The sequence below is a fragment of the Euprymna scolopes genome, chromosome 26, assembly GCF_053919585.1.
Source record: "Euprymna scolopes isolate OS-2025 chromosome 26, ASM5391958v1, whole genome shotgun sequence".
Classification (NCBI taxonomy): Eukaryota; Metazoa; Mollusca; class Cephalopoda; order Sepiida; family Sepiolidae; genus Euprymna; species Euprymna scolopes.
The window spans coordinates 30,075,697-30,101,714 of record NC_136507.1 but is presented as its reverse complement, the minus strand read 5'-3'; the positions used below and the strand labels follow the sequence as shown (position 1 = coordinate 30,101,714).

The following is a 26,018-nucleotide window of genomic DNA, read 5'->3' as shown; positions in this document are numbered from 1 at the left end:
ACATTACTATTCATGTGACACCAATGTTGACACATTGGTTCTCATTAGATCATCAAAGTTAATCAACATTGAGCTTGGTGATTACCAGATGGGTGACCATTTGGGAATACCGAGCACTTTATATGGGAGGATGGTGATACCTTTCTGCAAAAACTGTTAAAATTATCTTGACTGAATGGAATACACATGACAACCACATGTGAATTTGAGTTTTCCTAGAAACTCTTTTTGATTGAGTCACTTGAACTCAACTCAAAATGTGTGCTGCACCAGAACAACAACTACTTTGTTTAAAGTAGGAACTCTAAATTAATTTGATAAGATTTAAAGCGAAATAAACAAAACTGTCAAACCTACTTATAAAAGTGATTGTTTGGAAAGTAATTTGGAAGTGGAACAAAAGGTAAAGTGGGAAAACTAATGTAATCCCCTCTGGGTGGGTGTTGCATGTGTCTGACAACTAAGGACCGGAACAACTAAGAGCTTGGCTGACCTCTTAAGTCCACAGATGGTCCGCTTTTGATCTGGAATCATGATTAGCAAGTGACCTTGCTCATAATCACCATGATTGGATTTCCATGATTCAGTGTTGCATAGGAAAGAAACCAGTGAATGCTGTTGCAACAATAAAATGCTTCATAGCATGGAATCGAGGTAAATTGATTTTAAATTGTGTATTGATTTTATCTGCTTTCGTGGCAGGAAGATTATCGACAAGGTCAGAAAGTGGAACTTGAAGCTTATGCCCTAGAAGAAAAGCACTTTGGCTGAATAAAAATTGCTTATTTAGCCCTGTTGTTGGCATTCCCTGGTAGGGACACCTCAGAATTAGCAGTACACTCTCACCACCTCCAAGGATGAGAAAGTAAAGATTGGTAGGGTGGACCCCCTAGAACTACACAGGCTGTATCTTGGCTTGACAAAGAACGAGGTCACACCAGCACTGCATGCATCAAAAATAAGCCTGCACAATGTTTATTAGAATTTTTTGTTTTCCTCTTGAGCTTTACAATCATTTTCAAAACTATTAATACAAGATGTTGCGTTCAATATATTGCTGATGGACAGGGTGGGGTGAAGCAGTCAATTCTGCAATAAAATTAGTTTAACATGAAATCTATATGCAGTTTTACTATGCAGTGCTATTGTCATTAGAAATCCTCAACACATGACTTCAACTGACCTGAGACCACGTAATTGTAGGTAAACACAACTCATCGAAATTATTTTTTTGTCTGCAACTTTTAAACGTTTACCATTTTAGTCTTGATAAATATTGAAATAAATCCTTATTGCATTTAAATGCATTTTTTTTTCTAAGATTTCTATCTATAATCTTGCTTCTCTCTTAATGACAGATGCTAGCAATATTCATGTGCCAAAGGTAAATAATTCATCCAAACTATATGCAGTATTATTAATGTTTATATATGCAAACAAGCAGAAAACTTTTTCTAAATTAATTTTCCAAACTTTTAGATAAAACTGATTTTTGTAAAGGAAAAATCTACAAACACAGAACATATCTTGATAGTTTTTAATTTATTAAAAAATGCAGTTACCCGTTTTCCTCAGTTTGTTTTACTAAATTGAACTAAAATGAAAATCCACCATTTGATGTAGAACTGGAAATTCAATCATGTCATTGAAATTGAACACAAATTTTTCCCTTGAAAAAATTGCTTTTGTGATTTGTAATATGATAGCCTCTCCCCCCCCCTTTTTTTTTTTTTTTTTTTTTTTTTTTTTTTTTAGTACTTTTATACGATAAAGGTAAATATTTTCTTTTCAGTATTTGAAATTTTAAAATTGATGTGCACATGTCATTTACATTAGACATGTTCCAGCGCATCACAACTCTTCAGTGTGGCGAGTGTTTTCATGCTAAGATTTGAAATCTAATCACTTGAAACTAATACCTTTTGTGGACTGGCTAAGAAACCAATTTTGTCCAGTCTGTGGGTAAAACAGCAACTCGTAACGGTTGATATTCCATAAAACAACCTATTTGAAATACTTATACAAATGCTGCTGTAGGTGTATTAGAATTTTTGACACCCCTAACACGAAATTGCGAATAAAATATAAAAAACTCGTAATTTCTCTTTTAAAAGTGGGTTGTTTATTTTCTTTATTGATTATACTTCCAAAATAAACTATTAAAGTTGTTTTAAAAGTAATAGAAATATTATTTTTTAAAAAACAGTAATGAATTTTACAAACTCAATATTTTTCAATTTTTAAACTTTAAAAATCTATCAATTTTTCTATTCATTCTATTTTTACGATATTTTCAGGGTCAATGTGAAATTTTATGCTCTTTCCAATAAACCGAATATATTTTAGACAAACGTTTTTTTTTAAATTCACGCCCCCCCCCCCCATTTTCAAGTATCTATTAAAAAGTAAATAATTTAATCACCAAAGTTTGATATATCACAAATTGAAGAGAAAAGGGTCAATAAATAATATATTCAAATTTAAAACCAAAAAAAGTAGTGTTTTTTAGAAATTTACCTGTAAAATTCGAAGTTTAAAACTTTTTTTTTTTTTTTTTTAAACCACGTTTGTTTTTTTATGAAACCTTGGTCCTTGCTCCTTTAATTTAAAAAAAAAAAAAAAAAAAAAAAAATAGGACTTGAATTACATTTTTCGAGTAGTTATAAGCTTGGAAAGATAGGGGGTCGAATAATTCACGCCTCCCATTTTGAAATGTCTATTAAAAAGTAAATAATTAATTTACTCACCAAAGTGTTATATATCACAAATTGAAGAGAAAAAGTCAATAAATATATTCAAATTTAAAACAAAAACGTATTTTTTTAGAAATTTACCTGTAAAGTCCGAAGTTTAAAACCTTTAAAAAAAAAAAAACACTTTTTTTTTTAATGAAACCTTGGTCCTTGCTCCTTAATTGAAAAAAAAAAAAAAATTAGGGCTTGAATTACATTTTTCGAGGAGTTATAAGCTTGGAAAGACGGGGTGGAATTATTCGCTATTTTTCACGAAATTTCTGACACACCTAATGCTGCTGTCACTATTTGGATTCTTCGGACTACTGTTCTCACGTTTTATTTTCACAACGTTTTTGAAACTTTTTTTCAGGTCTATCTTGTCTGAAGGTCAGGTTACATCGACCGGAATGTTGTGAAAATTTAAAGATGAGAATAGTAGTCCGAAAAATTAAAATAATGAATAATTTTTATCTCCAATTCAGAAACACTAATTTTAGGATTAAAAATTTTTAGGTTGGGAAAGCAGTCATTTGTCTGCATGATTTTTACATTTTTTTCCTTGAAATTGATAAAAATTTTATGTAAATAAAATGAGATGCATCTTTTAAGATTATAGTTAGGTTTCACTTGGCAAGGATGGATGATTCAGCTACTGGTGTAGAATGCCAATTCTCTATGGAATCTCTACCCCTGCTTCCCTCTCATTATGGTGCTGTTCTTCATCTGAGCTTTACATCTATTTATCCAATCTTCTGACAGATTGTTTATCTACTGTCAGATCCATTAGATGAACATTTCAAGCTACTCCTTTTCCATCAGACTTTTGGCACCATTAACTGAAAAACCATATTTTCGCTTCATTATACTAGACTTGTGTAAATTGCAGAATTGCTAAGTTTGTAAATGATTCAGAATTGGTGAATTTAGTGCAGCTTTTTTTTAGTCAAATTGATCATCGGAATAGCTGGAAGTTGATATTATAATTGCATAAGTTTTGTTTTTGTTAGTGTTGAATTTAAGAACATTCATAGAATTTGGAACATTGTTGAGATGACGTCTCCAAGTTTTTTTAATACTTTTTTATACAGTAAATATTAAAGTATATTCCTCATTATATCTAGTAAAAAAAAAAAACAAACAAAAAAACCCTTACTACTTCATCGAAAAGCATGACAAGGTGTGTGTACACACTCATAAATTTTGTATCTGTTTGTAATGTTATCCATACAATTTCAAGAGGGGAGATTTCAAATATAAATTTTTAATCTTAAATGTATGGTAATTAAAAAAAACTAAAACTCTTTAGTTTTAGATCTAAACTTTTGGATTTCATTACAATCCGAACATTATTATAATTAAGATAGCTATGCATTATAGCAGACAACTAAATTTTCAAATCGAATTTAGAGGAGCGTTCAAATCTTATTGCTGGTGATTCCTAACTGTGTATGGGGGGAGGCTGTTAGCCAGAACAAGGCCGATATCCATTAGTCGCATGCTCTCGTATAAGGAATGAATGCGTGAATGTAGGATTGACATGAAATTCTTAAAGATAAACTAAAATGACCGTAAAATGGGCTGAAATGACTTAAATAAATAAAAAGTAAATGACTTTAATGAATTTAAGGATAAATTGAATGACCTTAAGAATGACTTGAATGCTTAAAAAATAACTGGAATCCTTTAAAAACAACTTGAATGATCTGGAGAATGACTTGAATGGCTTTGAGACTGACTGGTTGAAGTGGGTGATCATTTTACACTAAATTAATACAGAAAAGTGATCCCCCACTTTATATCACAATCTGTACATGTAAGTACAGATACATTTTGATCTTGGCCAAAAGGCAAAGAAAAGCTTAAAAAGTTAAGAACAGCATCTATTAACAGACCTTTGATCTTAATCAAAAAGGCCAAGCACAAAAGTGTTATGGACACAGACCAACCGACTGGAGTGACTTAGTTGCTTGCACGCGACTAAAAACGTGTAGGAATTTGCACGCTCTGTCCATCCCCCTCTTCCTTCACTCATTTTTCTATCTAGAGTTTTTTTTTTTTTTTTACACACAGGAATTCCCACTTATCAAGGTCCAGAGGCCACTCAAGGATAAGGGTAAATGGGTATACATTAGTCAATGTGATTATAGCGTAGTATGAAAGAAAAAGCAAGTTCTACTGTAGTTTTTTTCTTTTTTTTTTATACATTTAATTTTAATGAATCGGCTAAACATTTTGGTAGTTTGTTTCATGGCATGCTAACCTTTTTTTTTTGGGGGGGTATTTAACTTTTTTTTATTAGCTTAAAATATTTAGGTTCATTTTCACATTTTGTCAAGTCTTAAAGCGATTCTATTAAACATAAACATGTCACTTTGGCAGGTACTTCCACATGTTAGACTAGACCTCAGTGATGGCAACGTGTATACTCTCAAACGCATATCAGGGTTTCACTATTAGATGCTATTTAAGGTGACATGTTAGGGTAATGTTTTAGGCAAAATTAAAGGATTGGGAAATATGTATTTCAGAAGAACCATGCCTAAAGATGTCTTGGATTGATCAAACCTAAAAATTCCTAATTTATGAGTATTTGGAGATAAGTTCTTCATCCTCTCATCTAAACTGTTTTCAAATTTGACTAATCGTAGACATCTTGTTATGAAATATCAGAACGTACTTTTCTAGTCATGATTTAAGTACGTAATCTCATTAGTCAGTGATGAGATTACTAAAATAAGTTTATCTTAATAGCTAGCACTTAAAATACAAATTACATAACAACCTAAGCGGAGTTTAATAAGCTAGACTTTCATGGTATTGAAACTAACTACTGTAGTGATAAGGAGGCTAATTAAATGACGAGACGACATTCGAGCCAACTGGGATTTTGCTCTTTTGCCAGCAACATTGCTCACTAGTAGATTATAAGTTTTAGTTTGAAAAAAAAAAAAAAAACTATTACCACGTTTTATATTTAAGATTTTTTTTTTTAATGTGTTCAAGTAAATTATGAAAAAATAACTTACACTATTTAATAGTTAGTTAGTGTATTTAATAGTTAGTTAGTGTATTTAATAGTTAGTATCCTCAATAACATTTTAATATTTTAATTCTTTATAATTCAGCTATAGTACAGAGAATCATGATTTGTTTGTTCCAATCTTTGTCTCAAAATAGACATTTTTTTCATCAACCTCCTCCCATCAATTTTAAACTGTCCCTGCAAATGTTTGATGGGTTAGTATTACAATAAGTATTCACCATTATTCCCATCCCTTGTTTTATGCACATTGTTTGGACTGTTGTACTGTGATGCTGTGGACTAACCCCCCCCCCCCACACACACACACACACTCTCAGCCAGGACAGCTGGAAAATGTTAGGAAATCACAATATATGAGAGGAAGTAGATAACAATATGGAAGGATGGATCTATTGTACAGACGGAATGTCGTGATGACAACTATTAGCTTCTGGGTGGCCAGATAACAATGGCAAGTGAGCTGGGAACAGGTGGATATAGCCACTTCTGATGGTCAATGGAGAAAAAGACCTGACCTTTTAGGATTTTTGATTGAAGGTAGATCTATTTGATTCAACACTGATAATTCAGATGACTTTGAATGGCCGACACTAATTTCAAGAGGTTTAGCTCTGTTGATTCTTAACTGACATTCTGGACTTTGGAGCAGTGGAGCCATAATGATGCATAGCTGTGTTCGACAAGTCCACTTTCTACGATGGATGTCTCCATGGTTAGTTGCTTGAATAGAAAACTCAAATTTATATGTAGTTCCCAGTCACATGTGTATTCCATTCAGGCATTAGTTTTTGCAGAAAGGTGTCACCATCCTCCCATATGAGTGTTTGCATTCTTGGTGGTTGGCAAGATGACATAGCCAGAACAAAAACATGGCGTGATTTTATTCTCTTTGGCCTTCATATTATGAATTTGGAAAGAGACAAGTCACTCATGATTTTCGTCCACTTGATTTAGCAGAATTTTCAATTTTACTACAAGAATTTTTCTGATGGTGCTGAATAATAAAAGAAACTCTTCATGAATATTCTATATTGGACATTGTTTAATATACTTAAATATATTCTTGCATTTCCATTTCTAAAAACTCATTGAAATGAGTTCATGCTTTTAAACAATTCCTTTTCAGTGTCTTTTTGTGATGGCCATGAGGATGGGGTTTAAAAATTGAATCTAACTTCATACATGCAAGTCGGCTTACTAAATATCTTGACTATTATTTCAATAGATAAAACTTTTGAAATTTGACGGACCCCCCCCCCCAATCTTTGTAACTGAATCCTAGGGTGGGTGTATTTTTAACAAAACTACTTGAGCAAAGCACTTGAATGTAAGTGCATTAAAACCTTTTATTTGAAACTGGATTGACATTTCTTGGATGCATCGAAATATTCTTGAACATCCTTAAGGGTGTCTAGTTTTTCATATAGAAATATTTCACTTTTAATATGAAAGTACTATACTAAATGCTCATATTTAATTAAATTAAATCCTGCCTAGTCATACCAAAGATAAATATTTTACACAATGGCTCAACATAGGTAAAACTGGAAAAAATGGTTCCCTCTTCTATATCTTTTAAACAAAATGTCTTTGAGTTTCCATTGACCAAAGTCTATCTACTTTTATTCTATAAATCGGTAAAGATTGCCAACTTAATCATTTTTAGATTTCATTCTCAATTTTAACTCTTGACTTTTTTTTTTTTTTTTTTTTTTTTTTTTTTTCAGATTGCTGCAATTGCATTAATTGCTGTTGGAATTTACGTCCAAGTTCAACTTCATGACTATTTAAGTTTCTTCAGTGGGAAAGTGAATGCGGCAGCAATATTAATAATTATCGTTGGCGCCATCATCTTCTTCATTGCAGGTTTTGGATGCTGTGGTGCCATCAAAGAGAACTATGTCTGCACAATGGTGGTAAGTATCTGCAAATCCATTCTTATCCAACTTTATAATCGAATTATGAAATTGTTTAGTCATCAGTTATGCTGATAATTCATTTTTGGACTCATGAAAAAATTTCAAACTAGCTTGCAAATATATCCAGTGAACAAAGTGCAAGAGAGAAACTATTGTGCTTAAACGGAAGGTTAGATCTGGTAGGATGCCCCATCTTTACCAAAAACAAAGACTGATTTTTATCTCTAGTAATAACACTTCACTGAATATTCCACTAAACCAGATTAATTCTTGTTCTGGAATTTAATAAGATCAAGAAGCCACATTATAATTGTTTTGGAGAAGAAAATTAAAATGTTAGTTCTTGATTTCATTATTAACTCGACATTTGAGAGGTAAAGGAGAAACTTGATTGAATGTTCGGATATCTACCTATCTCACAGAAACCAAGTGTTGGTCCTGGGCAAAAATCCCCCTTATTTGAGAATTTCTACTGAAAAACAACAAAATCAGATCTGTAAGATATCTATCAGTTCACTAATCCAAGGAGCTACTTGGCCCATAAAAAAATTTGAATTCACTTGTCGAATATCTGTTAAAGTGCAAGAAATTTAACTAATTGCACTTGACGAGATGGTTAAAATTAAGATATCTCTGTAGTCGGTAAATGTCTGGCATAAAAACAAGGAGAAAAAGGAATGCTATGTTCTACAAGTAACCTGGCCCTTATTTTGGTGAAAGAAAATCCTACATTGAAAGTGATATGCTAGTCAACTAAATGACTTAAAGATTTGGGTACTGCGTGTTTGTGGAATGATTATTGCATCTTTACTTCTATTACAACCTTTCTCACATTTGATGCACCCAGTTTGTGGTTTGAATTTTTAAAAAGGTTAAATTTTTCTGTATCACCCTTGCTTTTCTTTCTTTAGAAAACTTTCTAACAAAGTTGACTATTGTGTGCGTGGAATAGAAATTTCTTTTATGAATAGAACAGTATTGTAAGACAAATTCTGAAAGTAGTTTTGATTTTCTTTTTAATTAACTTCTTTACAAATGTTCCATTCAATTTTATGCTACTAATTGTATTAATAGCAGTTTATTTTAATTTCAGTTGTTTTTACAGTAAATAAAAGCAATCAAGTGAGGAGTCCAATTATTTACAAAAAAATTCTTTAAAGAATAAACTGTAGAGAAAAACTAAAGCAAACCTTGAAACGAACAAAATGGTGCAGTTATGAATTTGCCAAAAAAACAATTCTAATTGTTCTGAAATTTGAGATGAGGATTGATTTGAATTACTGTCCTCTTGGAAGTTATTTTCACAACGTTTCGGCTCCAGTCTTCTGATTTATCTTCAATCTGAATCTTTTCCTCATACAGTGAGAATAATCCCAGTAATACACAAATTCTGATCCTAAGAAAAAAGTTGAATTCACAAATTATTTTCAAGTTATTAGTCATTCCATTGTTTGGCATTGGAAAATGAAATTACCAAGATTTAGATTTCATTCTGCTCTTTAGTATTATGGAAGAGACTTATGTGTAAAATTTAAAGGCAGTCAACTAAAGATTGTTATTAGTGATGTAGATATCTCTGGTTATTGGCCATCATGGTTACTCTGGGGAGAGAAAGCTTAATGGAAGGTTCCAGAAAGTGAACCTAAATTTCCTTGCTAAGTAAATTAACAGAAAAATCCACTTAGATTGACTTAACAATGACAGTGCTTGATGCTGTCCAACATGAGACAAAGGTTGTAAAATACCTTTTTTTTAAAAAAAAAAAAAAAAGAAAAAAAAAGGCTTGTGTTTTAAATGGCTTAAAAAAGCAAATAGTTACTCTACATGTATTGTGACCCATCTATATAAAAGCGAAATGTGCATTTTTTCATGTCCGCCAAAGGCTTTTTTTTGGGGGGGGGTGTCACTTAAGGGATCAGTTTCTTAGAACTTTTATATACTGTCGAGATTATGTCTGATTTACGAAACGCCGTAAATATCTTACTTCAGTGACTTTGTTACAAAATTCCTGCTGCGATTTCATTTTCTCTACTATGGTGTGATAGTTGATCTAGAAAACCACGTGTTGATGTTCAACCACCTGCTTTTAAAAAAATAAAAAAATTTTAATGTTTTTAGCTGTTCTCAATTCCTGCTTTCATAGCGTTATGCTAAGTCATCAGGCTATTCACCTCAAGGCTTTGAGTTCGAGCCTACCTCCCTCCAATTTTTTTCTTTTCACCCGGGCAACGCCGGGCACCCCCACTAGTCATAAGGAGTCGTTCACATGATGGATAAGTTTGAAAGGATCTGAAACTGACTCTGAAGAAATATGCTGAAAGTTGTTCAAATTGACAAGTTTGAATTGTTAATAAAACCATTTTAAATGTAGCATTTCTTCTAAATTAGGAAGAACATTCCTATTCTGCTTAATTTTTTTAGTTACAAATTTAATGTGTGTGCGTCCACCTTAGCATGAAAACTGTCAAAGAAAGCTCTCCTCCCTCTTCCTTATCTCATCTTGATTCTATTGACAAAATGTAAACACTCTACCTTGCAACCTCTTTCCCAAAGATGTTGGAAGTCTCTCTGCTCTATCATTATTTTCATTGCTAGTGCTCACCTGAGCTTCAATCTATGGTCCCTCCTTTTGCCTGACTTTCACAGAAAGCACTCTGTATGCAATCACTATCAACAATTTTCCTCACTCTGTGCTTAAATCTAAACACAAATTCCTTGAATAGTTTTTTCCTAGAACTTTTTACATGTAGAATTCTATTCTGCTTTTCAGCTAATTGTGACCTGGTCATTCAATGTAAACAAATTCTTGAGTTATCCTTTTTATCAAATTCTATCCAATTTCTACCACTATAACTCTGCTGTTGTCTCAGTGCCCACCGTACATTCAATAACCTTTATCCTAGAGTAGCTTTTTAGGCCTTGATAAGTCTTTACTCAAAAAAAAAACAAAAACTGCCATCTTCTCTTTTGTACAGAAGACCCCCCCCCCCCACTTGCTTTACCAATTCTCTGGTTGGTTGGTTTTGCTTTATGGTATATCAACCATTTTCAGATTATTTAATGCCGAATCCAGTTTGAAAGAAAATTTTTAATAGAATTTATTTTTATTTTTTTTTCAAAGTTTGTTTCAATTTAACCCATAGTTGAGACCGTAACAGGTACTACCACTCCGGGGTCAGTGGACCTGGGAGCAATGGCAATTAAAGGGTGGCTCCACACTCCCCAAAGCCTGCAAGCTGAGGCCTCACCATCGGATATACTTCTATAAAATGTGTCTCAAGCACTTTCGTCTGTTTCTCAAACTTTTTTTCTGTTTTCTGGAAATCAAAATAAAAATGTGGAGGCAAAAATTTTTCAAAATTCTGCCAGTACATTTTTTTTTTTTTTTTTTTTTTTTTTTTGACAAAAAACAAAACTACTCTCGTATTATTCCTCAACTTTGTAAAATTTTCCATCTTAATATTCTATGAATGCTACACCTTAACTTCTATTTAACTGATCTTTAGTGACTGTTACAGTTCAGCATGACTGAACATCTGTCCAAGTAATCTCCCACCTTCTTCAGGTGTATAAATTGCCGTTTGGATAGGAAAAGGTGGGTAAGTACACTTCAGGTTTCATGTTTAGGTTCTAGTTGAAAGTAAACTAAAATATAAAGTCCAAAAAAATTATGAAACAAAACACTTCAGATGTTTATTTAAAGAGGGAAGGGTCAACCAAAATGTGCAAATAACACTAAAGATGAAAATGCTAGTCTAATCTGTAACATCACAAGGACAAACTAAGGAAATAAATTCAGGTCAGCATTTTTTTTCTTCAACAAAAGCATTTATCGTTATTCTCCCATCTTGACACCACTTAGTTTCTTGCTGCCACATGTCCATTTAACCAGGGTTGCATTTCTCCCTCCGATAGTATGTTGGCTCTGGCTAGCAGACTTAACACATCCGTCTCCTTCGATGTCTACTCTTTCTCCCTGATCACTTTTTTTTTTTTTTTTATAAACGCAAACTTGAGCACGTTTGCCAGTTTGCATGCGTGTTCAAAGGCTGCTCCTGCTGCTAATACAATTGCTTGCCATCCATCTTCGGCTGCTGCTGCTATTTCAATATGCACTCAGATACACTGTTACAAATCCATATGCAATCATTCCTCATCTTAAAAATTCAGGTAATAACGAATAACTTGAAATTTTTCTTTGAAGACAACTTATTGAAATGATTCCCACCTCCCCAACGCCTAAGTTAAATGTTTTTATTTTATAATTTTGCCTATAAACTAATTTTGATCGACTAGTTGCCAAAAGCAATTTATAATAGTGTAGATGGTGATGAAAATTCTATCCTCCTTTGCCTCCAGTATGGACTGCCCGTGCTTATAAGTATTCCTATTTGTACTGACTTCGTGTGTGTGTGTGTGTGTGTGTGCGCTAAATAAACGCGTAAACATGTTTTCTACTTTGTGTTCCTAGTTATTTGCCTTCTAACGGGCTGTTAGGTACAAACTTTTTTGTATGGGAGATCTCCCATTTCCCAAAAGGGCCCATTTTGGATTGGGCAAAAATAAAAAATTGATCAAGGATGATTCTAGCCTGAAAGCTAGCCATAAAGTCTTTCATCTCTTAAAATAAATGAAATAAAAAAAAAAACTTTTTTTTTTTTTTTTTTTTTATATGGTATATGAAAATCTTTTCATTTGTTTTCCTTTCAGTTTGCCGTCTTGTTAGCTGTTGTCTTCATCTTTGAATTGGCCGGTGGAATTGCTGGATTTGTCATGCGCAATCAGGTTAGTTTTTATATTTTTATTATCTTATCTCCTTTTGCTCATGCCTAAGAGTCTAATTAGCAGATTGGATCTCTCTACAGATAATTTTATTTTGTATGAATCGGTTGATTCTATTAGCATTGGTTTCCTCTGATCTTTTAAATTCTTTACATAAGTTCATTGGGTACTTCTGTGGAGGTTGCCAACAGAAGTGTTTCTGTGGAATGAGCTAGATTTCAACTTGGCAAACCCAAGTTATTGGTATTGTTAACCACGGTCACTTCCCTCTACAGCTAATGTTTTCACACAAGCTCGTGTTCACTTTTGGAACTAATAACATTTAGAAAAGTTATGAATTTCCTAATTCTGTGCTAATTTATTTTTGCTAATTTTATTCTATTTGTGTACCTGGAGACGAACAGGTTCTGCCAAGGATGCATTGTGTGGCAGTGCAACAGCCCCTTATGTTGGGGGTGTGAGAAAGAATACAATTATAAATTTAACTTTTATAGTGTCTTTAGGCAGAACTTTAATGAAGAGTCCCCTATTAAGAGGTGGGGGGGATTGAATGAATTAGTTGCTTGTGAAACTTTGTTTTACTTCAAAACAAACCTCGTCTTCGGGATGTTCATTGCTTTTTATGTACTCATTCAGAAATGTTTTTTTTTTTTTTTTTTTCTTAAAGGCAATTTTTGTGTGTTTGTGCCACACACACACACTTGACAAAAAAACCCTCACTTTTTGGAGTGAAATCAGGTTTGCATATTTTTGATATAAAATAATCCCCCACTTCTGGAATATTCTAGTGTTTTAGCATGGTCAACCATTTTTCTTTTATAAGGTCAAAATTTTAGACATAATTTTACAATAAAACTTTGTGTAGGGAGGGTGCTTGCCACTTTGACTTACAGTTAGTATATAACCAAAAATGTTTCATCTTTGGAGATACTAGATTTTCTCATTCAGTTATGCAAGTTCATTTTTAGCTTCAGCAGATTTTTTTTTAAATTTAGAAAAATCTTGTTTCTGCCAAATAACCTTATCTTTATCTTCTGTACTTTTTGTGAGAATTGTTAATTTAGTGTTTTAATAAACTCTGCCTACTATATTTTATTGGAACTTTTCTGAATGATTTATTTGCAGTCTGTTATCCTCATTTTCTTAATTGTTGTTTCACCATGTTTCAGCCAACTATTCCTCTGGCCTTCTTCAGGTTAACTGTAACTGGATAAAAATGCAGTCTTGTAACTGTATCCCCAGTAACTACTGCCTTCCATAGTTGTCGTCTCACCATGATTTTTGGCCAATTAATACTCGGGCCTGCTTTGAGTAGGATGGAAACTATCTTCAATGTTACAGATGAGCATTGTCTGGTTTCAATCTTATCTAAAGCAGGCCAGAGTATTTGTTGGCCAAAAATGTGAGACAACTATAGAAGGATATTGTAAAGAAACTCGGCATCCCTATCCCATCATGGTTAACCACCTGAAGGTCAGGAATAGGTGGCCGAAACATGGTGAAACAACTATGAAGATGAGATAACAGTCTGCAAATATCTGCTATGTGTTTCGATATTAAGATATTTTGATTTGGAGAAATTACAACCTGGAATTAGGTTGATTTTACAAATTTAAAATTGTGTGTGTGTATATATATATATATATATATATATATATATATAATCACACTTTTCTGTAAATTAAAATTTAACGAGTATTAATCAAATTGTACTACTTTTCATTCTTTTTTCAGCTTCATGATGAAGTTAGCGAAAAAATGAAGGAAGCTGAAGCCAACTATCATTCTCAGGAAGGAGTCAAGAAGTCCTGGGATGCTGTGCAGACAAACGTTAGTTTTTCTTACCTCTTCTGCCTCCCTATGCATGTTTGATATGGTTCATGCTACCAAACCATGAGCAATGTTGAGTTTGATAGCTCCCTGTTTACTCTATTATTTGAACGTGCCTTCATTTGACTCGTCACTTTATTTCACATGGTGTATTCTTGCTAATATCCGATAATTATCAATTTTAGAACGTTGCTGCTATGCTTATGTATATTTAGCTTTATATAAAAATTCATACTTTAGATTTTTGTGAAATTTAACAAATGTCAGATTTTTTTTTTTTTTTTTTTTTTTTTTAATGGAAATTAAAAGCTAAGAAAATTTAAGGTCAAAAACCAGCCAATAAGTGAGATGGATAGATTCTGACCAAGAATTTACAGTACAGATCCCTTGGTGTAAGAAAGCCTTTTACTTCAATAGTTTTCTCCCCAGAACTGCAAGTCTTTGGAACTCCCTTCCAGATTCTGCTTTCCCAACTGTACTGATATGCAGAAGTTAGTGTAATGTGAACAAACATCTTTCTACTCATGTCCCTTCATAATGCCCCTGCAAATTATGTCCCCGATAGTAGCCTCCTACTTCAAAGTGACACTGTGCCTTGTTTGGTGTGAAAGTTGAATAAAAAAAAAAACAAAAAAAAAAACAAACAGCAATTCTTTTCCCTTTGTTAGAAACAGCACTCATAATAAATGTTCTCCAAACTTTAGAGTATTTTAGGGTATGTGGGTACAAGCACCTATTTGAATATTTCAGATTTGCATGGAATTTCATTCATAGCCATTAAACATCAATTAAGATTCTCTGAATTTTAATTTAAGACACCTTAAGCTTAATTTTAAACTTTTTGTGGAATCAAAATCATGTAATGGATTTTCCTTAAAACTGGAATCGAGATTTAAATGTATCTTTGCTAAAAGTGGTTCAAGACTTGAATTTTCCCTGTACTGGGACAGGTAGTAAAACATGAATCTAAGAAACCGTTGATCCTGGATATGACCTTAAACTATATCCAGTGGTGAGGCTTCAGCTTGGAGACTTTTGGGAGTGCAGAGCCACCCTTTGATTGCCATTGCTCCCAGTTCCACTCTGACCCGGAGTGGTAGTACCTGTTAGGGTCTCAACTATGGGTTAAATAGATTAACGGACTTGAAAACAAATATATTCTATTAAAAATTTTTCTTCCGAATAACCTGAAAAGGGTTATGCAGTAAAACAACCAACCAAGAAACCGTCGGCAAATCTTCAATTTCATAAATAACATTGAGCACCGTAACTTTTTGTTTTCCAATTCTCATTGAAATTAGTAAAAAAAAAAAATTACAGTAAATGTATTTTTTTATATTATTTATTGCTTGCTAGGATTCCATAATTTTTGGCAGCCTAATAAGTTTGTTTAGCGCTGTTGGTTTGCATAGGAATTGGAAAAGATATTCCATTTGATAACTGTCGTTTTTGGTTTCGTTTCCTTGCAAATAATTTACATCAATCTTTTAATCAGTATTGTGTGAAATGTTTTATTAATCACTAAATCCTTTTCCAGCTGCCATTCATTAAGTTGTTTCTTCTTATTCCAGTTCAAGTGCTGTGGTGTTGATTCTTATACAGAATGGCATGCCCATAACGTCTCCTACCCAGATTCTTGCTGCAAAAAAGCACCATGTGTTCCAGGCACAGCTAATTTTTACAATGAGGTGAGCTTAAATTGATTTCTTTTTTTTATTCTAGCTTCAATGGAAAAAACCCTAAATTTTAAGGATTGTTTAATTTTCAAAATAAACAAATTTCCTAACAAATGATGATGCATCCTTTACTGGTCTTTTCTGATACTTCTAATTTCTAGTGCAAACATCGAAGAATGAAAACTTATTCTTAATACCCCCCCCTCCCCCGTTGTGCGCCTCTTCTAAATTTTTTTTTTATTTTATCTAAAAATCCTATCTGTATAAGAGCCAAGTACGCCCTAAAATGAAGTACTGTTGCCACATCTGGGCAGAGCTTCTCGACAAGGCCTATCCTGCCTTCATAGAGTTCAAAACTGGCTTCGAAACCTAGTGGGTGATGCACTTTTGTCTCTGCTCTGTATTGTTATTTTCATGGCAAGTGCTTGACTGAACTCCTCTCTGTTCCCCTCCCCTTTCCAAACTTTCACAAAAAAATAACACTTGACTAGTTATAACCATTATAAACGATTTTCCCCACTTTCTATCTGTGCTTAAATCTAAACGCAGATTCCATGAACAAAGTTTCTTTCCCAGAACTGCCCACCTGTGGAACACTGTTCTGCTGTCCTGCTTCCTGATTGAATACATGGTAGTAGTAATACACACGGACGAAAAAACGCTTTGGATAATCAGATTTCAAGGTAGTTCTAATAAAATAGCCATATTTTTTAAACCAAAGCACTTCAAGTCTTCAAATTACTACTGTTTTGTTCGGAAATGAATATACTTTCAAATGAATTAATAAATATGAATGTACATTATATATTAAGAGTTTTAAGCAAATAAAGTGATAAAAATGTGAACGTCATAAAATGGCGTTTTCGGTAAGGTTTTGTAATGACCCCCCCCTGTTTTCTAAAGGTCCGTACCGTGATTGTATGAAGAATTTCGTCATGAGATTTGGGAACCAATTAGAAGAGGTGCTAATCTTAATACTGTCAAGTGTCCGAAATATTTTTGACCATTTTTTTTTTTTTTTTTTTTTTTTGTGTTAAAAATAAGACTTCAATATGACGAGTATTGAACATTTTGAAAAAAAAATTCTTCGGACACCCAGTAGTAAATCAATCTTTTTACTATCTTTATCAATTAAAAGTATTATTTTATGTTGAGTAGGACCGCGGTAATTGATAATTTAAAAGGACCTACCTGAAAAAAAAAATTGTTTCTATTTCTCGAATTTGGTCAAATGAAGTTAGTATTACTAGAAGCAGCAGCAGCAGCTCCAGCCTGTAGAATCAGCAATAGCACAGTGTATAAACAACACGCATTCTTTAATTTTTATTCAAGAACGAATTAAGAAAAACATGAAAATCTTATATGTTTAATGAGCTATTTTGTTATCAGAATAACATTAGTTTAGAACTATTCGGTTTTCAGAATGTATAATAACAACAATCCCAACCAATTCGGCATTATGAATCTGTTGCAATTTCTCACATTGCTCGTCAAATTTAAAAACATGGTTAAAAAAACAAAATAAACTTTTGTAGATATATAGCTTGCATGCACTTTTATTCTTTAAATTAGTTTTGAACAACGAATTAAAACAATGTTTTACTGCGAACAGCCACAAATGTTTTTTTTCAAAATCAAAATAAGTATCAAAATCTCGTTTATACATAGATTCGAAAAAGTTGTCAAAAAACAAATATATAACAAATAAATGTTATCAAAGGCAAGATAAGTTACTTTTCTACCAAACTGGATATATTTTTTGTGTTTTTATTCAATGTAACATGTTTATTCAGCTCGAAAAACATAGTGTTTACCGATGTATTGGAAAATTAAAAATGGCGCCCGGCCCGACTCTCTTTGACACGGTAAGTTTGAGAAAAGGAGTTAAAAATAAAAAACAACTATACAAAACACTGTTATAAACTCACCGAATATATGTCAGCCTATGTCACGGTAACATATATTGAGCGAGTTTCTAGCAGTATTTTGTCTACTTTTTTATTTTTAACTCTTTTCCCCAAACTTACCGTTTCAAGAGAGTCGGGCGCCATTTTAAATTTTCCAAAACATCGGTAAACACTGTTTTCAAGCTGAATAAACATGTTACATTAAATAAAAACACTAAAAAAATTATCCAGTTAGGTAGAAAAGTAACTTGCTTTTGATAACATTTATTTGTTATATATTTGTTTTTTTGACAACTTTTTCGAATCTATGTGTATAGTAATACAAACCCTCAAAATCTATATCAATATTCTTGAAATTTTAAAAGCAGTTAGAAAACACATCAAACTACAATTAGGAAGCTTTTTATTTCGTTATTTTTTTTTTCTACTTATTAAGCGAAAGATATTTTTACAACCTACAAAATTTTTGTTGAGCTGTTCCCATAATCAAATTCTACCCAACTTACACTATTAACGATTACTACACTACCACCTCACATTTTATTAACCCTTATCCTCAAGTAGCCTTTGGGCCTTGATAAGTGGTGAATCCCAAGTAAAAATAATAAAAAAATAAAATAATTTACTCTAAGAATTACTGATTTTTAAATTTAGTTCTTTACTTGAAATGATCTGTAATCTTTTATGCAAAAGTGTTTGGAGTTCTCTACACCAACTCTACAATTCGTACTATTAAAGCAATGTTTCTGAATTTTTGAGATAACAATTGGTTATTCGTATTTGGATTCTATGGACTACTGTTCTCATCTTGAGCCCATCACGCAGTGGTTAGAGTACTTGGAAAAAAGTCAATTGTAAAAGTGACCTTCTGAAGGTTAAAGGTTTAATTCTTGGTGTGGATGACCGAAAAATACAATTGCGAATTAGAACTTCTAGGCAGTTATGAAAGAAGGGTATGCTACTCTTGTGAAGTGAAAAAAGAGTTCCGTTCAAAATTTCGTCCAAATCCCGGAGTCTGGGCCGGTTCCTTCCACCCCCCCCGGAGTCTGGGCCGGTTCCTTCCCCCCCCCGGAGTCTGGGCCGGTTCCTTCCCCCCCCCGGAGTCTGGGCCGGTTCCTTCCCCCCCGGAGTCTGGGCCGGTTCCTTCCCCCCCCCCCGGAGTCTGGGCCGGTTCCTTCCCCCCCCCCCCGGAGTCTGGGCCGGTTCCTCCCCCCCCCCGAGTCTGGGCCGGTTCCTTCCCCCCCCCCCGAGTCTGGGCCGGTTCCTTCCCCCCCCCCGGAGTCTGGGCCGGTTCCTTCCCCCCCCCGGAGTCTGGGCCGGTTCCTTCCCCCCCGGAGTCTGGGCCGGTTCCTTCCCCCCCCGGAGTCTGGGCCGGTTCCTTCCCCCCCCCGGAGTCTGGGCCGGTTCCTTCCCCCCCCCGGAGTCTGGGCCGGTTCCTTCCCCCCCCGGAGTCTGGGCCGGTTCCTTCCCCCCCCCGGAGTCTGGGCCGGTTCCTTCCCCCCCCGGAGTCTGGGCCGGTTCCTTCCCCCCCCGGAGTCTGGGCCGGTTCCTTCCCCCCCCCGGAGTCTGGGCCGGTTCCTTCCCCCCCCCCGGAGTCTGGGCCGGTTCCCCCCCCCCCCCCCCGGGAGTCTGGGCCGGTTCCTTCCCCCCCCCCCCGGGAGTCTGGGCCGGTTCCTTCCCCCCCCCCCCCCGGGAGTCTGGGCCGGTTCCTTCCCCCCCCCCCCCGGGAGTCTGGGCCGGTTCCTTCCCCCCCCCCCCCCCCGGGAGTCTGGGCCGGTTCCTTCCCCCCCCCCCCGGGAGTCTGGGCCGGTTCCCCCCCCCCCCCCGGGAGTCTGGGCCGGTTCCTTCCCCCCCAGAAAGATTCAAAAGACACTCAAGACGAGAAATGTAATCCGAAGAATCCAAATATGCATGTAAATCAACTTGCACCATCAGCTCTCAATATCTGCTCACTCGACTGTCAAAAAAATGACCTATTCTAATTCATTTTTTTATAACCTCTTGCTATTTTGTCACATTCGCATACGTTAAGTGATCGTTCCGCACCATAATGTATATTTTGATGCTCAATGTTTTTAAAAGCAGACTAATCGATTTCATTCACGTTGTCTTCACTTTTCGTTCTTATTGTAGCCCTGTCTTGAGGAATTTGTTGATTTTGTTAAGACAAATATTGTTAAAGTTGGAGGTGTCGGAATTGGTTTGGCATTTGTTCAGGTGAGTTTCGAAAATTTCCTTTTAATTTCTCGTTAAATGTTGCTTTCCTATTAAATCTGAATTTCTGAAAATATTTTATTTTTAGTAATAAGAAACTTAAATGCCCCCCCCCCTCCTCCCAGACAAAAGGAGAGTGGACCTGTAAATTCACTTTTGTCCGTTTGTCTGTCCGCACTTTTATCAATAACTATGCATTGGAATTTTAAATTCTGTACAAACATTAAACATTAGTGTAAAAAAAAAAAAAAAAAAAAAAAAAAAAAAGTAACAACGGATTTTCTGAGAAAACTCCAGTTCACCCCTTAGGGGTGCCTTTCAGGTTAAAATGGCTAAAATTGACACTTTTGTGCTTATTAAAAAATTGATGCCTTGGATTTTTATAAAGCTTTCTGAAAAGTTGTAACTAATTTCTCTATAATTTTGTTTGTCTATACTTCGTGATAACTCTTGGGTGTACCCCAGGAGCTCTTTTCGAGCTAATTAAAAACACTCCATTTTTGGGACTATTTTACCGTATTTGTCCAATTTTCTGTGTATGTCTATTTAGCAGTTTTGCATGGTGCTGAACTCCAATTCAAATATGTTAAGGCCTTGGGGACTTTTGGGCTAAATAGGGTGTTGGGGATGAGGTACGTTTTTTTTGCATGGTCCAGAACTCGAATTTACATATGTTAAGGCCTAAAACTGCGCCGTTTATTCATTTTCACCAGGATTTGACGTCTCCGAAGAACTTTTGGAGCTAAATGGGGGGGGGGCAAATGCTGAACTTATTCATTCTTTTTGAACCTTGTTCACTGTGCACTCACGGGACCATGTTTCACTTTATTTAAAACCAGACTAAAAATTGCTTGAACACTAATCTTTAAGATTGGTGTGTAATACATGTGCTGCACACAACTAGAAATAGAAATTCCATCTGTTTGATATGTTTGCTTGTTAAGCCATAATGAAGAACTGTGATACAGTAGAATTTTGGATCTTGATCACGCCTAACATATAATGGCAAACACATAAGTTGGGAGGGGAATACCACAATTCTCCTCTTCTGTAAACCATCACAGTTGTAACATACAGTTCGAAATATAAAATAATGAAAACAATAAAGCATAATATACAAAATTATATAAACAAAGTCGTATATAAATACATGACCAATATCTTTATTTACCAAACACCTTAACACAAGGGTGTATTATAAATTATTTTACTAAATAAATACGTCTTAATTTTTTTTTTTTTTTTTATCAGTTTATTCAAGCTGGGGATGAGGCATCCTACCAGATGCCAAACTTCACCTGCTAACTCTGATATTCCAACAATTTTTTTTTAAATTCTGACTCTTTAAGTGCAAGTGTTTGAATTTCTTACCCTTAGTTCACTGGGTATATTTGCCAGGTAGTTTTGAAATTTGTTACCAGACCTGTATGAAATATACAATTTTTTGTTGAATATTTAGCTTGGATGCTTTCCTACCTTGTAATTTTCTTACTTCCGGCAAGAACTGGATGATGCAGCTGCTAGGTCCAAGTATTTTTGAATCTGTTTGCAATGTCACTGAATAATTAACACTGAACTGATTATAGAATATTTATATAAATATTTATTAAAATATTTAATTCACTTGTTAGTATGTTAAATTGTCATTTCTCAGGTATTTTATGTTTTAAATTTATTTTAATATTTTTGTTTTAAGCTTATTTTAAGGTAATTATACACACACACACACACAATAGCAGGCCACCCAGTCTTGCCGATCGTAAAATATACATAAATATTTTAATTTATGCAGAAACTGAGACCTGTGCATGCGAGTATTTTTTTTCTAAACAGTTCACTTGTAAGAAAAAATACTACAGCTCAGATCGAAACCAAAACCTAGACAGTGAGTTAAGTGTGATAACCATTGGGCTAACTTGCCACGATCTTTAAAGTGTTTTCAAACCTACTTAACATAATCTTTCATGTGAACGATTCATGCATGTGCATTTGTGAAAAAGTTGACAAATATAAAAATCAGATGACACCACGTACCAATTTTTCAATTTTGATTACTTAGCAGCCAGTTTTTCAAGGTGAAACGGAATTAGTTTTCCAAATATCTGAATACCCTATGTACCAAATTTCAAGTTTGTAGATCAAAAATTTGAGAATATATGCCGAAAAGTGTCCTCCACACACATTCTCGCGTATAAAATGTGTGCATCGTTATATACAATATATATTTTCTAGTGTTACTTAACCTTTTAGCAAATATTTCAATATTTTCTTTAAAAAGTCTTGTATTTAAAATTCTTTCCCTTTTCTGTCTTTATCCAGTCGTTGCATTGTCAGTGTCGCCTGATTTTCATTTTTCTGCACTCTGTAGTTTCAGATCATTGTGAAAATGGACCCCACTCGGTCGACTTAAACCCCACTTTTGCTTTGAGCAAGATTTCTTGCTCTGCACTTTGCCACAACTCCTTTGAAATTTCTACTCAAAGTTCATTTTCCTGCCTTGATAAAGTGCAAAACTGGGTTTGAAATCTAGTGGGCAATCTTCAGACTACTTCTTTCTCCCAGAAGAGATGTGGGTTTCTCTGCTCTATCATTATTTTCATGGCAAGTGAGCTTTCATGTATGGTTCCCACACATCCCATAAAATATTTGCAACTGCGACACGTTTAGCTACAACCACTATTTCCTCTGCTCTCTCCACCTAAAACTGAATGAAAATTCCATGAGCAGTTTCTTTCCAAGAACTGTTTGTGGAACACAATATTGTGAAGCTGCTTCCTGGTTGATTATAGCATGATCATTTTCAACTATAAACAAGTTCTTACCAGACTGTCCTTAATCAAATTCTTGCCAATTGCCACTATTACTGATCATCACGATCACCTACCACTCATTAACTCTGGTTATTGCGTGGTCGTTGGGCTTTGATAAGCTGTGACCTCAAGTGTAAAGTGTAAAATTTCCATTAAAAAAAAATATGCACATATATATGCATGCTTCCTGCAGTCTTAAACTATGGATACTCACTGTAAATATACCTGTGCGTGAAGTTATTGTGGGAGGAGTTGCGCACTCTCTAACCACACCACTCTTGAGTCAACATTGTTAAATACGAGGGGCAAGTGGATGTTCAGGACTGAAAACCCTGCAAAGATAAGTGCAGAGCACATACAGCACCTAGAATCCCCAAATGGTCACTCATCTGGTACTAGCTAGACCTAACGTTGCTTAACTTCAGTGATCTGACGAAAACCGGTGTCAATGAGATAGATATATATATATATATATATATATATATATATATATATATACAGGGTGGTCAAAAAGTCAGGTAACATTTTAAAGAAAAACGATATTAGCAATACACGTATATTTAAGTACCATACATTGAAATATAAAATGAAACAAACATGAAATATGTTTATTTTGTTAATTGTCGTCCATTTCTCTCTATCAATCGCTGGAAGCGATCATATTGTTTTTTCTACCTTTAACATGTTACCTGACTTTTTGACCACCCTGTATATATATATATACACACACTAGCAAAAGTACCCATCATTGACTGGGTTCAAAAACAGCCTACAGAAAATGGACTTTAGGAAGGATTGTAAAGAGATAGCTTCGAATTTTGCGGTATCAAAACCAAAGCAAAATATGATGAAAGAAAATAGATAAACCCCATAATTAATATTTCTAGGACTAACAAAAAAGTAAAATTTGGCAATGTCATAAGATCATATTACAGATATTCTTGGATAAACGTTAAAAAAGGTTAGCACTTTTTAAAATAAAAAAAAAACTGGAAAGTATTCAGAACTGGTGCTATGCTAAATCTACCGGACCATGTATGAAGTATTGTTCCCCCGATTTATCGGAGAGGAACCTGTTTTCAGTGGCGTCCGTGTCCAGGTGATTGCCAGATAACCATCCATTAGTTTCTCCTGAAATTTTGCCACAGTGTATTTCATTAAATAGATGTGCACAGTAAAAAAAAAATTTTTCTTTTTGCAAAAATTCCTGTTGCGTCCCCCAGGGTCTCAAGAGGTCAAATGCCCCAAAATGTCCAAAAATGACACTTATAGCCCTATAACGTTTGATCCATCCATTAGATTTTCCTGAAACTGGGCCAAACTGTTGAGACCATTGTTCTTAATATAAATTCAGTATGAGTGACCCTGGCAAAATTCTGGTTCACATCTCTCTGGGACTTTTAGTGCTGAAAAACATGCCTTTTTAGAGCTCTTTTTTTATATTACTCAAAAACTTGATATATATGCCTATATAATGGTTTTCCATGGTGCTGAATTCAAATATACATGTCTTAAGGTGTGAAACTGCACCATTTGCCCCTTTTCACTGTGATTCGGCATTCCCAGGAGCTCAAAAGGGGTCACAAATGGCCCAAAATTGCAACAAAAAAATGACACTTTTTACCCCCATAACTTTTTTCCCATCAGATTTTTCTGAAACTTGGCAAAAATGTGAAGGCAACGTTGGCCCTTCACACTGCTCACATTCATCATTATCTTACTTTTTAAAAAAAATTTTTTTTTTTTTTTTTTTTTTTTTTTTTTTGCGTCCTCACATGCAGCACCAGAGGGGACCATCCATGCATATGCGGCGCATCCTATTTTTGCTGGTGAATCTGTCCCAGTTAAGGGTTTTTAATAACGTGCAGAAACCTAGTTTGAATGGCTTCACTCTTCATTCTCTCAGACGTGATATTGCTAGTCTCCGTCTTTTCTATAGATTCTATTATGCCATATATTCTTCAGAATCTGATTTATCCCTGCTTCCTTTGTTCCAGCTTGTTTTGACTTATTGGCCTAGTGGTTTTCATCAATTCAATGTTTTAATACCTCATTGTAACACAGCTTGATCCTGTAGCTGCTTTCCAAGAACTGCAAGCTTGTGGAACTATTCCTGCTGACTGTTTCCCCCCGCCTTTAATCTTTTGAAAAGACTAAGGTCAATAGGTGTCTCCTATCTTTGCGATAACCGTCTTTTGTTCTTGTTAGCTCAGTACATTAATTGGCTTCACGCTTGTCCAGAGCGATTTCCATAAAAAAATCCACAGGATGTGATAACTAAATCCTACCGACCATACAGCTGCAAAAAATATCAGTGTTCAAACATAAGTCATGTAAAAGGGGATTATTACATATACTTGTAGATTGGACATTTGTACCGGCAGTTTCTTCTTAGCCAAAAGGATATCTCATGGATTTGAATACCATGTTTACCTTTTCATCAGCAGCTTAATCTAGATTCTAATATTCTGAATATATTAGATTCGTGCGAAAGTTTCATATAAATTTAATCTTAAAAACATTTTTAAATCTTTATTCATAACAAATTTTGCTCTCTATGACTGTCGGCTTATAAATGCGTCGCTTGTAGAATTCCGTAGGTTTTGATGTGAAATATGAATCTCGCTCCTGTTTAATCTCGTAATGTTAAAGACATCTAAATGGTTTTGCAATCTTCGTGATGATCTGAGTGAGGAACTAGGTCAGAATATGCAAGATTTCCTAACCAAATTCTAGATCTTTGTCCAGTATTGCTGCGTGAAGATTTTTACATGATCATCCTTTTCTGTTGATTTAAAGACTTTCCAGGTCAACGTGCATGAAAATATATTGCAGAAAATATGAATGATGCTTTAATCATCTGAAAGGAAAGTTATTAATCATGGTGATAAGTTTAATTACAATATGCATAAAAAAATTACAATCGGTTAAGATGCCAATTCTATAAACTTTTTCAGCAACCTGATATGCTCTAACAATTATGAGCACTCGCCATATTTCTTTTTTTCTTTATATTTTAAGTGGAAAGTCTCAAATAAGGGAGGGGGGGGATAGAATCAACACTCGATCTCCATATGCAATAGATAATGAAGTGTTCCATTA

The 26,018-nt window shown here is 34.6% G+C and overlaps 1 protein-coding gene across 1 annotated transcript in view; it reads left to right on the top strand.

The window, feature by feature from the left end:
* The window catches only part of LOC145247956 (CD63 antigen-like), a 41,918-nt gene that overhangs the window by 12,581 nt on the left and 3,319 nt on the right, over positions 1 to 26,018 (top strand). Inside the window, exons 2-6 of the mRNA XM_080109603.1 lie at positions 7,506 to 7,694; positions 12,408 to 12,482; positions 14,214 to 14,309; positions 15,881 to 15,997; positions 20,026 to 20,109. Of these exons, the coding sequence (XP_079965729.1) occupies positions 7,506 to 7,694; positions 12,408 to 12,482; positions 14,214 to 14,309; positions 15,881 to 15,997; positions 20,026 to 20,109 (561 nt within the window). The remainder of the gene's footprint in view (positions 1 to 7,505; positions 7,695 to 12,407; positions 12,483 to 14,213; positions 14,310 to 15,880; positions 15,998 to 20,025; positions 20,110 to 26,018) is intronic.